Raw genomic sequence first — 13,315 nt, forward strand, 5'->3', positions numbered from 1 at the left:
TACGGCTGAAACCCTTCATCAGCACTGTTGCTTCCTCTCCATAGATGCTGCCTGACCCGCTGGGTTCCTCCAGCATTTTGCGTGTGTGTTAGGAAATAATATTTCATTGGTGCCATGTGCCATTAACAAGTAATGCCAGTTTACTTTCTCCTATTGGCAAACAATATGTATTTGCTTTTAAATTCAAAAATATCTAAGTGATGGATTACTTTCAGATGGGAACTCAGTTCTCTGGAGTTCCAGCTGCTCCTTCGAACACAGCTCCCCACTGGACTACAGAACTGGTGGCTTCACTGTTTGACTAAATGAAGCAATTTTCCAAAAATACTGTTGGTGGGTCTTATCTGAGCCATACACTTCCTGCTGAGGGATAACACTTATCTTGTTTTTATTTGTTGCCTGTTGCTTCCTGTCCCCTCTCGTCAAGGGAATTCAGTTTGCTGCTAGGTTTCCGTGCAAAACCGCTCCATATAGGATGTGTCTGTTTTCAGTTGGAGGCATTGCATGGACATTCCATCTGTTTTTCCCTCTCTTGGCTCAGGCAGTTATTACAGGTCCTGTGGTATTATTCAGAGCGGAGGAGACAGAACACCCACCTCAATTAATGTGCCAAAAACCATTTTTCATTATGGCCAATCATTTCATTTAATGTTCGGAGAGTCTTGCCATGCGTTAAATTGACCACATAAGAGACTGGAGTTGGGGGCTGGCTCATTACAAATGAAAGGTGTTAAGATGATGAGATGGGGGATCATGCAGCTTTCTTTCTCAGTTAACACGTTGCCTGTACACTTTTGCCAGCCTGAAACCATTAGTCATCCTCTGGATCATCACTGTATAAAATGATCTCACGTCTAAGGAAGTTTTCTATTTTATTTTTTTCAGAGCTTGTCACAGTGAAAACCACAGTGAGAGGTGTTGGTGGAATAGTGGAGGTCTTTGTTAGTATTCACAGCTCACCGGGTTCACAAAGGACCCTGTTACTTCACTTTCACTCTTTACATGTCTTTTAATTCAAAACAACTGCCCTAATTGATAAGCTTCCCCCTGCCCAGCCGATCTTTGGACCATACAATACCTTAAGCAGTAATGTTATCCAGCTGTTCTGCCTGTGTGTTTTGCTTTGGATTATTGCAGATTCACAAAGGGCTGAAATTTTTATATTTAAGAAAGAGGGGGCAAAAAAATCTTTGCATCATACTTTTATTAATGGGAAGCAGACTGTTTGGTTTATAAAAGAGCTTGTGCAATTTGAGAGTCTGTTGAGAGTGTCTGTTTTGGTGCCCTGAAGCAGTCAATTAGATGAACACATAACGTACCACCAGGGTCTTTTGATGGTATGAGGAGGTATCTCTTTCAATTTGGAAAAAGACCCCAGGTATCAGATAAAGAATCCACGCTCGGACCCTCCTGTGTCTCAGAGTTGTGCTGGTTCTGTGCGATGCTGGCTGAAGGGCCAGGTAGATGCTTGGTGTCTAACTCTCGACAGCTCCTGAATTAACCTTCCAGCCTTATTGGGACCTGGATAGCCTGACAGAATTTAACCAGTTCAGTGTTTGCCAGAACCGTGCACATGCACACTCACACTTTTTTTTTCTTTTTCAAGATCCAATTTCAAGTTGTTATGGCTTTTTTTGCATCCTTCAGCATCTGTCCTCCGCTCTTTGCTCAACACTGATGGCCAAACGATCCCAAATACACCACAGGACACTGTTTTATGTCAGCATATTGTGGTGGGAATCTGATTGCATGTTTTTTCTCCTTCCGAGCAGAAAAGCCAGTGACCTTGCTAACAGATAGAGGCCACAGTCCATAGAATATGGAACACTACAGCACAGTACTGGGCCTTCAGCCTGTGATGTGCCAACCTTTTAACCTGCTGTCAGATCAATCTAAATCTTCCTGCCTACATAGCCCTCCGTTTTCTATCATCCATGTCCCTATTTAAGAGTTTCTTAAATATCTCAGAATCAAGCTTAATATCACTGGCATATGTCATGAAATGTGTTGTTTTGTAGCAGTACATTGCAACACATAATAAAAACAGTAAGTAAATATATAAAAAATTGAGTAGTACATAAAGAGAGCAAAAAAAAAGTGAGGTGATGTTCACGGGTTCATTGTCCATTCAGAAGTCTGATGGTAAAGAGGAAGGAGCTGTTCCAGAAACAGGGTCAGGGTCCTATACCTCCTCCTTGATGGTAACAGTAAGAAGAGGGCATGTGCCACAAGGTCCTTCATTGTGGATGCTGCCTTTTTGAGTCGTTGCCTTTCGAAGGTGTCCTCCGGTTTCTGATGTTTCTGCCTCTACCTGACACCTTCTGTGGGGAAAAAAAACTACCTCTGACATCCCCCCCTCCATACTTTCCTCCAATCACCTTAAAACTATGGCCCCTTACATTAGTCATTTGCACCTCGGGGAAAGAAGTGACTGCCTGTCCACTTTATCTGTTCTTCTTAGCATCTTGTACACCTTTATCAAGTTACCTCTCACCCTCCTTCATTCCAAACAGAAAAACCCTATCCTGTGAATTTGCTGAACCTATCCTCATTAGACATGCAAATTCACTAAACTCTAGAGTATTTTTTTTATCTGACTTTTGAGTGACAGTCCACCTGTTTCTGGTAAACTAACAAGAGTGTGTAGGCATTTTCTTGGGATTCAGCAGCCCATCTTTCATTCTGGTTCATTGGACGATTGTGGTTGTAATGTTGAAGCAGATTGGCTTGTGACATTTCAGAGTTACTGCCCGATACACCTCTGGCTGAGTGGCAAATGGTCCCAGTCACATATCCCCTTATAACCCTCTGCATGCCTTCATGAGTACAGTGAAGAATATCTTATGATAGGTTGAGTGAGCTAGGGTTTTTCTCTTTGCAGCAAAGAGAATCAGAGATGTACAAAATGATAAGAGGCCAGAGATCTTCTTTCCCTGGGTGGAAGTGCCCAATATGAGGGGCATAATTTTAATGTTTGAGGGAAGTATGGTGGGGGGAATAGTCAGAGATAGGTTGTTTTTTTTATACAGAAACAGTGGTGAATGCATGGGGTGATGGTAGAGGTAAATACATTATGGACACTTAAGAAACTGAGATGGATGATAGAAAAATGGAGGGCAATTTGAGAGGGAAGGGTTAGATTGATCGTAGAGTAGGTTGATTGTGGGCCAGACTGTGCTGTACTATTGGTCTATGTTCTTTTCTAACTGGCTTAAAACTAAATTGCAAGGACAAACTGAGGAGTACACCATTTGGAACCAAAATCTGGGATTATGAGAAAACTAATATATAATATGCACATTACTCAGGTTCCAAAGCATGTACTCTTGATAGACAGGATAGGAGATAGCCCACTGCTTAAATTGAATTTTATTTGAACAGGGTCACCTGTTTTAACAATGAATCATACCCTCATGGTTCACTAAAAGCCAAACTGATTATGTGCCCAGGTCGCACACTGGAGTTTGACTTATTCCATAACACATAGGAGCAGAATTAAGCTATTCAGTCATGGCTCTCAACCCATTCTCCTGTCTTCTCCCCTTATTTGATACCCTTATTAATCAAGAACCTGTCAACTTCCACTTTAAATATACCCAATGTCTTGCCCTCCACAGCAATCTGTGGCATTGAATTCCACAGATTTCATCACCAGCTGACATCAGAGTCCTGCTGATGACCTAAAGTTGACACATCTAGTTTTCATTCACGGTCGTATTTAATCTTACTTATTCAGATGTGTATGCGTTGAAAACTTCGCAAGTTCAAGGTTGCTGATGGGTTCCTTGAATCAGTTACAAAAAAAATCATTTGTAAGTCAGGTTGCTAGCCAAATCCACCAGATGTTGTGAAGATCTGCTGCAAACTCACATTTAAAACAGTACCATTATTGTTACCCAAGCATTAATTAGATATCTCAGTTCACTGTTCAAGGCCAGGAACTTCTGGATAATTAACCCTTTCCCATTGTTTGCCAAAGTAGAACCCTCAAACTGGTGTATCATTCTGTTTAGCTCCCACAGTTGTGTGTGTGTACGTACTGTCAAACTATTTAGCTGTAAAGGTTAATTGCATCGAGTTAAGCTGGTTTTATGAGATGAGGTTACGCTACTATACGGCCCTATATTTTCACTCAGTGGCCACTTTATTAGGTACAGGGGGTCCCTAATAAAGTGGCCACTGAGTGTAGATGATCCTTTAGCACTGTAGCAATGTAGCACTGCTTTCCTGTACTTGCTGCCTTGTTGTTGATTCCCATGCTATGTTGACGCTAGAATGTGTGGCAACACTTGTGGGCTGTCCCCAGCACACCCTCAGATATGCTGGTTGCATTTGTCTTAATTGCTTGTTGAGTCTGTGTGTTAGCTTTCAGTGAGCGGTGTACAAGAATATGCAGATCATTCTGAACAGCAAACCCTTCAATCTCATCATTTCACTGTAATAGTCTGCCTTTCTGCCAAAGTGCAGATTATTCTGTATTATTGGGTTTATTGTCCTGTACATGCAAGTACAGTGAGGTACATGCACAATGGAAAACTTAGATCAGTATTACAGGCGCATTAAACACATAGAACTTAAGCAGTGCATTGTATTTCATAGGGTGTGTCTTTGACCAGTCAATTAGTCTGCAAATATCAGTTCAAGTTTAGTTGTCATTCAACCATACACACGAAAACAGCCAAATGAAACAAGAGTCAATAGACAATAGGTGCAGAAGTAGGCCATTCGGCCCTTCGAGCCTGTACCGCCATTTTGAGATCATGGCTGATCAGTTCCTGCCTTGTCCCCATATCCCTTGATTCCCCTATCCATAAGATACCTATCTAGCTCCTTCTTGAAAGCATCCAGAGAATTGGCCTCCACTACCTTCCGAGGCAGTGCATTCCAGACCCCCACAACTCTCTGGGAGAAGAAGTTTTTCCTTAACTCTGTCCTAAATGACCTACCCCTTATTCTCAAACCATGCCCTCTGGTACTGGACTCTCCCAGCATCTGGAACATATTTCCTGCCGGGCCAAGGTGCAAAACATAGTACCAACAGTTGTGCACAGCACACATAGAGTGTACAGTACAGAAAAAAGATACAGTCACATCAAAACTGTGTATAAAAATAAAATATCGTATCCTAAGTCCCTGAGACTCATGGCCTGCAGATTAATGGTGCGTGGAGTCACGAGTCATGTTTCTGCAAGAACAAACCTGCGGCAGTTCCTCACCTCACCTGCACTGTCGTTAAAAAAAAAAGAAATGAGGACGAATAATTACACTGTGTGTGTATCACAAGAAAAAGTATGTGAACCCTTGTATTTAATAACTATTAGAATCTCCTTTAGCAGCAATAACCTCCACCAAATATTTCCTGTAGCTGCTGATCAGACTTGCACAATGGGGAGGTGGAATTTTAGACCATTCCTCCATTCAAAGCTGCTTCAGCTCATCAATATTTCTGGGATACCTTGGATGCACAGCCCTCTTCAGGCCATGCCACAGCATCTCAATTAGGTTACGGTCTGGACTCTTACTTGGCCATTTCAAACATTATTTTCCTTCTTTCCAAACCATTCTGTTGTTGATTTACTCTTGTGTTTCAGATCATTGTCTTGTTACATCATCCAACTTCCATTAAGCTTCAGGTGTCAGACTGCTACTCTGACATTCTCCTGTAAAATTGTCTTGATACAATTTGAATTCATTGTTCCTTCAACGATTGCAAGCTATCCAGGCCCTGGGGCAGCAAAGCAGCTCCGAACCATGCTGCTTCTCAGTTGTGATGAGATTTTGGTTGGTGTGCAGTGCCCTTTTCCCTCCAAACACAACAATGTGCATTTCTGCCAAAAAGTTCAACTTTTGTCTCATCTGTCCATAGAACTTGTCCCAGAAGCGTTGTAGAAGATCCAGGTGGCCTTTTGCAAACTTGAGACTTGCAGCAATGTTTTTTTTTTGAGAGCAATGGTTTCCCTCCATGGTGTCCTTCCATGAACAACATTCTTGTTCAATGTTTCTCTTATAGTGGACACATGAACAGACTTTAGCAAGTTCTAGAGATTTCTGCAGGTCTTTTGCTGTTACCCTTGGGTTCTTCTTCACCTCCTTCAGCATTGCACGTTGTGCTCTTGGTGTGATCTTTGCAGGATGCCCACTCCTAGGCAGAGTAGCAACAGTATTGAGTTTCCTCCATTTGTAGATCTTACTGTGGACTGATGGACACTCAGGTCTTTAGAAATGCTTTTGTAGCCTTTTCCAGCTTCATGCACTTCTACATTTCTTCTAAGGTCCCCTGAAAGTTGTTTTGATCAAGGCATGGTGCACATAAACAGACCTGGCAAGAGAAGAGCCAGTAACCTGACTTTGTGTATCTTTTTTATAGGACAGGGCACCTCTACACCCCCACACGTCCAATCTAATCTCATTGATTGGAACATAGACTCTGAGTTGTGTTTGTAGAAGGCATTATTTCAGAGGTCCACATACTTTTTTGAACCTAGACTGATTTTTTTTAAATGGTGTTCTCTGTATTGATGAGAAGTACAATTGTTTGTGTGTTATTAGTTCAGCAGATTGTGTTTGTCTATTATTGTAACTTAGATGATCAGACCATATTTTATGCAAAAAACCAGGTAACTGCAAAGGGTTCACAAACTTTTTCTTGCAGCTGTGTTTGTGTGTATATCCTTCGTCCAAAACTTGCAAAAGTTTGTAAGCCAGGAAGCAGAAGCTTTGTAACTTAAAGCAGGAGAACTAACACTTGAGTATCTTTCTGAAGTTCTGTGATTATTTTATTTAACATTCATTGAGACTATTTCAGGCAAAATAGTTCATTATTAGTTCTGACATCTTGTTGAACATTAAACATTCTTTTACTTATTCCTTAAAGGCTGATGGGATAGTTTATCATCCAAGTTCAGATTTCCAAGTCTGAATAAGCATTTTTTTAGTCATTGTTTTCTATTTCACAAACTAAAATCTAAAGGTGAATTTGCAGAGAAAAACAAATGCTGACCATTTATCCGTTTTCTCCCCTTCCCTCACCACTCCCAACAGCTTCTCAAGTCGATTACATGGTTAAGAAGAAACACATCTATCTCATGAGCAATGGCCGCATCAACATGTGTGGTCTGACCACTTCCAACCTGGATTACGTGGCAGAATCCATTAAGGAGGCAGTGACGGCCAACCAGTGCCAGTGAACAAGAGCTTGTTTCCAAAGAAATTGTAGATGTGACTGTGCATGTGATAGTGGGTGATTCTTGGTGTTGCCGTCTCTCATGCCTTATGCATAACTTCATCTAATATCCAATTGGGAGGGAAGCCCTGAAATTAACACTTAAATAGAGAAGCACTAATTTAGCTCTATCCCTTGGTTTACTATCTAGTCAGGATATTTAATTTTATCTTTACAATTGTAGAACAATTCAATTGTTTTAAAATATTATTTTACGGTTATTACTGCACATCATATTACCTAGAAATTTCAATGTACGGAATGGTTGGTCAGTTTTAAAACTTTGTGAATATTTGAAAATGTGTTTATTTTTTCATTTTTCCATTAAGCTAGTCCCCAAGGACAGATTCATAATTTTTAAACAAAAATCTCCCTTTTAACATAAGCAAAATTGTCATGGAAAACTCTCAAATTATGAGAGTTATAAAGTCACACATCATGGTAACGGCCCTTCAGTCCAACCGGTCCATGCTGACCCAGGTGCCACCAAGCTCCTCCCTGTGTTTGGCCCACATCCCTCTAAACCTCTTTCCATATACTTGTCTAAAGGTCTTTGACCTTTTGGTTTCCTTTTTCCGGAGGAAAACCTTGGAAAAGTTAAATGGCAGGCAGACAAAATGGCTTTTAATTACTACAGGAGTGATGATGAGATGGGGCAAATAAGGCATTGAATGCAATAATCTGTTGAGAAAAGTTTTTGTCCATAGGTTGCTGTATATTCAATCGCACTCTAAGCCAATGGCAAGCTTCAGGGTTAACTGCACTGTCAGACTTCCAGTGGATGTGAATATTCAACAGCATGCAGTAATTTTCAAGATGCATTTGTAAATGCACTCAAGTTGATCTGTCGTGTCAAGACCTTTTTCTTTAAGACTTGATCCCCTAGAGCAGGGGTTCCCAACCATTTTTATACTGTGGACCGACCATTAAGCAAGGGGTCTGTGGACCCCAGGTTGAAAACCCCTGCCCTAGAGTGACCAAGGGTGTTGTCAGTAAACAGTCCAGTCTCGGAGCCAGGGAGCTTAGCCGCTGTGAGGGGGCGACTCATTTACTTCATATATATTATCCGGTGGTAAACTGGCTGATGGGCTAATTGCTCGTTTCTTTGACCTGTTTCTTAATGAACTCTAATGGAAGCAAAGTTCATTGAATAGGATCAATACCTCAAGGAGAGAAGTAATTCCATCCAGGTTTATATGCCTGTTATACTCGATTGAGTTGCCATAATTATACAGCCGTTTTGAGGCCTTACAGTGCTGCAGTTTGAACTGTAACCATTTAGCTAATGTGATCAATAGGGAATCACTAATTTGGGTGTAATCCATATTGAAGAGCTTTAAAGACATAGAGAGGGCATTAACCTGTTTGACTCAGGACGGTTTCTGAAGGGAGCAATGCAGCGACATCAGAACTGAGTCAGATAATCCTAAACCTTTACAAATTAATTGCAGAGTTTTAGTCTGAAAATAGTATTTGTGATTTGCATAGTGTTAAATACCTAGTCCTGTATAGTACTTTCAAAACAGTTACCATGCTGAGTAGTTATTTTTCATAGCCGAAGGTAAAAAGCCATTGGATATCAGGTGAGATAATCATTGTTAATGAACAGCAAATGAATGTAACCAGACTGGGGTTGACTTGTTATTACCACGTCACTTTAAAGATAGGAGTTCCTATAGGGAATATTCTCTAGCTCAGTTTACATGTAATAATAATTCACTTGAGGCTAATTTAAGAAAACTAAATTAAATGGTTATGGAAAGGAAGAAAATAATTCTGATTGCACCTTGAAGTCCTTCATTTCATGGTTCTGCAGTATTTGATGATATAATGGGTGGATGATTGACTGCCAATAATTGATCAAATAACTACCACTGATCCGGTGTATGCATTTGCTATAAACTGCTTATCGTGTATTGAGAAATTCCCAACAATATTTGGGGTGTACAAGTCTGGCAAATTTCAGTCTATGTATAAATATGTCACATCGAAACAAAATAAAGATTTGAAAATGATGATTCCAGTCTTTTTGTTCATTGTCATAATTTAAGGAGATGCTGGTGTTGTCCACAGAGAGTGGTGGTGCCCCATCCTCTTCAACAGGTACACTTCACTGCAAAGGAGCGCCTCTCAAAATACCCACCAGTTGTTTCTCCTTGGAGATGAGAGATGATAATGATATGGCAATATTAACAGTTATCTACATTCTTAGCCAATGACACATCCATCAGATTGGCTCTTTGAAGAAAATTTAAAGATTTGATACCATTTGAGCCAAATTTATGTTATTGCAAATAGTGTCATTTCTCTTCCCCATCAGTGTGATTATTTAAAGGCATTATATTATTATCTTTAACTTGCTTTCATTTTGCCTAGAAATTGTAGTGCCTTGTGAAAGGCATCAGTACTTCTGAACAAGGAGAAACCGATGAAGACAAGGGGAGGGAGTTGTAATAGCTACTAAGGCCTAAAGCTTCTGCTCCTATATCTTATGGTCTTTAGTGTTTGCCCAGAGGGAAGAGAGACAATTACCATAGAACACTACAGCACAGTACAGGCCCTTCAGCCCTCCATGTTGTGCTGACCCATATAATCCTTAAAAAAAAGTACTAAACCCACACTACCCCATAGCAAGAAGGAGCTAGATAGGTATCTTATGGATAGGGGAATCAAGGGATATGGGGACAAGGCAGGAACCGGGTATTGACAGTAGTTGATCAGCCATGATCTCAAAATGGCGGTGCAGGCTCGAAGGGCCGAATGGTCTACTTCTGCACCTATTGTCTATTGTCTAACCCTCCATTTTTCTTTCATCCATGTGCCTGTCCAAGAGGCTCTTAAATACCCCTAATGTTTTAGCCACCACCACCATCCCTGGCAAGTCATTCCAGGCACTCAACCCTCTGTGTAAAAAAAAAACTTACCCCTGATGTCTCCCCTCCCTTAATTTTGTACATATGCCCTCTGGTGTTTGCTATTGGTGCCCTGGGAAACAGGTACTGACTATCCGTCATATCTATGCCTCTCATAATCTTGTAGACCTCTATCAAGTCCCCTCTCATTCTTCTACGCTCCAAAGAGAAAAGTCCCAGCTCTGCTAACCTTGCTTCATATGACTTGTTCTCCAAACCAGGCAACATCCTGGTAAATCTCCTCTGCACCCTCTCCATAGCTTCCACATCCTTCTTATAATGAGGTGACTGGAACTGAACTCAATACTCTTAAGTGCGGTCTCACCAGAGATTTGTAGGGTTGCAACATTACCTCTCTACTCTAAATTGGGTACCTAAAGCATGGATGTTCTTACAGGGTTGTAGAAAGCACAAGCGGGGGTCAGTGCCGATAAAGTAACATTGCTGACATATGCTGCAGAAAAATTAAATTGAAGTGTATTGGCAAGGGCAATGATATATTTAAATCTGGAGATTTTTATTGCCATCTGTAATTTTGAATGAACTTGAAAGTTTAGTCAGAGGCAAAGTAATTTTATTAAAGTATGTATATGCCATCATGTGCTACCTTGAGATTCATTTTCTTGAAGGCATTTACAGAAAAATAAATTCAGTAGAATTTATGAAAAGCTATACATAAACACTGACAAACAACCAATGTGAAAAGGAAGACTAATCTGTGTAAATTTTTTAAAAATACTGAGAACATGAATCTCTAGAGCCCTTGAAAGTTAGTCTGCAGGTTGTGGGATCAGTTCAGAGTTGAGGTGAGTGAAGTTATCCACGTTGGTTTAGGAACCTGAGTAACAACTTCCTGAACCAGGTGTTGTGAATGTGCTAAGTGGTGAGGAAGGCTTTGGCTGTGATGGACTGGTCTACATCCACCATTTTCTGTAGACGTACGAGTGACAAAACATTGCAATATTGGTGTACAAAGCAGTGCAGAAAGAGAGCCAGGCAGCTGCTTTTGGCTGTTTGGAATCAGTCCTGCACCCACTGGTATTTAAATACAAGAAGCAAGCTTCTCAAAATTCAAAGTAAAGCCTGTACTCACCGGAATTCAGAAAAATGATGGATAATATTGAAACCTATTGAATGTTGAAAGGCTTCTTCAATAGAGTGTATGGGGAGAACATGTTTCTTATTGTGGAGTCCAAGACCAGAGAACACAGTCTCAGAATACAGGGGCATCCTTTCAGAATGGAACATAGAAATCTACAGCACATTACAGCTCTTTGGCCCACAATGTTGTGCCGACCATATAGCCTACTCTGAAAACTGCCTAGAATTACCCTACCACATAGCCCTCTACTTTTCTAAGCTCCTTGTACCTATTTAAGAGTCTCTTAAAAGACCCTATTGTATCCACTTCTACAACCGTCGCTGGCAGTGCATTCCACGCACCTGCCACTCTGTGTGAAAACCTTACCCCTGAAATCTCCTCTGTACCTGCTTCCAAGCACCTTAAAACTGTGCCCCCTTGTGTTAGCCATTTCAGCCCTGGGAAAGAGCATCTGGCTATCCCCATGATCAATGCCTCTCATCATCTTATACATCTCTATCAGGTCACCTCTCCTGTCACTCCAAGGAGAAAAGGCCAAGTTAACTCAACCTATTCTCATAAGGTACACTCCAATCCAGGCAACATCCTAGTAAATCTCTGCACTCTTTCTATAGTATCCACATTCTTCCTGTGGTGAGGTGACCAGAACTGAGCACAGTTCTCCAAGTGGGGTCTGACCAAGTTCCTATGCAGCTGTAATATTACCTCATGGCTCTTGAACTCAGTCCCATGTTTAATGAAAGCCAACACACCATATGCCTTCTTTACAACACTGTCAACCTTTAAGCAACTTTGAGTGTCCTATGGACATGGACCCCAAAATCTCTCTGATCCTCCACAATGCCAAGAACCTTACCATTAATATTATATTCTGTCTTCAAATTTGACCTACCACAATGAACCACTTCACACTTATCTGGGTTGAACTCCATCTGCCACTTCTCAGCTCAGTTTTGCATCCTATCAATGTCCCGCTGTAACCTCTGACAGCCCTCCACACGATCCACAACACCCCCAACCTTTGTGTCTTTAGCTAAAGGGTGGTGTATCTGTGGAATCTGTTGCCACAGGCGGCTGTGGAGGCCAAGTCATTGGGTATAGTTAAGGCAGAGGTTGATAGATTCTTGATTAGTCAGGGCAGGAAGGGATGCAGGGAGAAGGCGGGAGATGGGGGCTGAGAGGGAAAATGGATCAGCCATGATGAAATGGCAGAATAGGCTTGATGGGCCAAATGGCCCAATTCTGCTCCTATATCTTATGGTCTTATTATCAATGTGCAAACTATATGTCACCATGTACGCCCCAGGATTAATTTTCTTGCAGGCATTCATGGTAGAACAAAAAATACTAAACATTGAATGCAAAACCACACAAGACTGACTCAAAAAAATCTGCCAAAGACAAGCTGCAAGTACAAAGTAATAAATAAATAAATAATGCTGAGAACATGAGTTGTAGAGAAAGTCCATAGGTTGTGAAATCAGTTCAGAGCTGAGTAGGTATAATGTCAACTCTTTAGAGTCACATAGAGCATGGAAACTAGCCCCTCACCCCAACTCGTACAGCATGCCCATCTAAGCTAAAAACAAACAAGAGAAAATCTGCAGACACCGGAAATCTGAGCAACACACACAAAATGTTGGAGGAACTCATCAGTCCAGGCAGCATCTATAGGGAAAGAGTACAGTCGACGTTTCAGGCTGAAACCCTTCGGCAGGACTAAGTTAGTTGACAGTTTTGACCCACTTTTCTCTGAACCTTTCCTATTCAAATATATCCAGCATGTGTCTGAATGACTTTTATCGTGCTCCATTTCTGATCCTGCTTCTTGTTCTGGTTTGTGTTGTCATCAATAGTAATTTTTCCTTTTTCCAATCAACGTTCAAAACAGTTTCTCAAGTTAAACCATATATTTATCATTTCTACTCATTCAGAGGGAAATTGTTTTAGATTATGTATCTCAATCACTTTAAGTAAGTTATAGCCCCTGCCTTTCCACTAATCGCTTTCAATCAGGCCACACATCCATTGTGTACCTGTTACTGATTGAGCAGAGAAATTCAACCCTTGATAAAATGA

General features: G+C 41.0%; 1 protein-coding gene across 1 annotated transcript in view; it reads left to right on the plus strand.

Annotated features, from left to right (window-relative positions):
• Nucleotides 1–9,237, plus strand: part of got1 (glutamic-oxaloacetic transaminase 1, soluble) — a 66,373-nt gene extending 57,136 nt beyond the window's left edge. Inside the window, exon 9 of the mRNA XM_073026934.1 lies at nt 7,042–9,237. Coding sequence (XP_072883035.1) covers nt 7,042–7,187 — 146 coding nt within the window. The 3' untranslated portion in view covers nt 7,188–9,237. The remainder of the gene's footprint in view (nt 1–7,041) is intronic.
• The last annotated feature ends 4,078 nt before the right edge of the window (nt 9,238–13,315 follow it).

This window comes from Hemitrygon akajei, chromosome 23, assembly GCF_048418815.1.
Source record: "Hemitrygon akajei chromosome 23, sHemAka1.3, whole genome shotgun sequence".
Taxonomy (NCBI): domain Eukaryota; kingdom Metazoa; phylum Chordata; class Chondrichthyes; order Myliobatiformes; family Dasyatidae; genus Hemitrygon; species Hemitrygon akajei.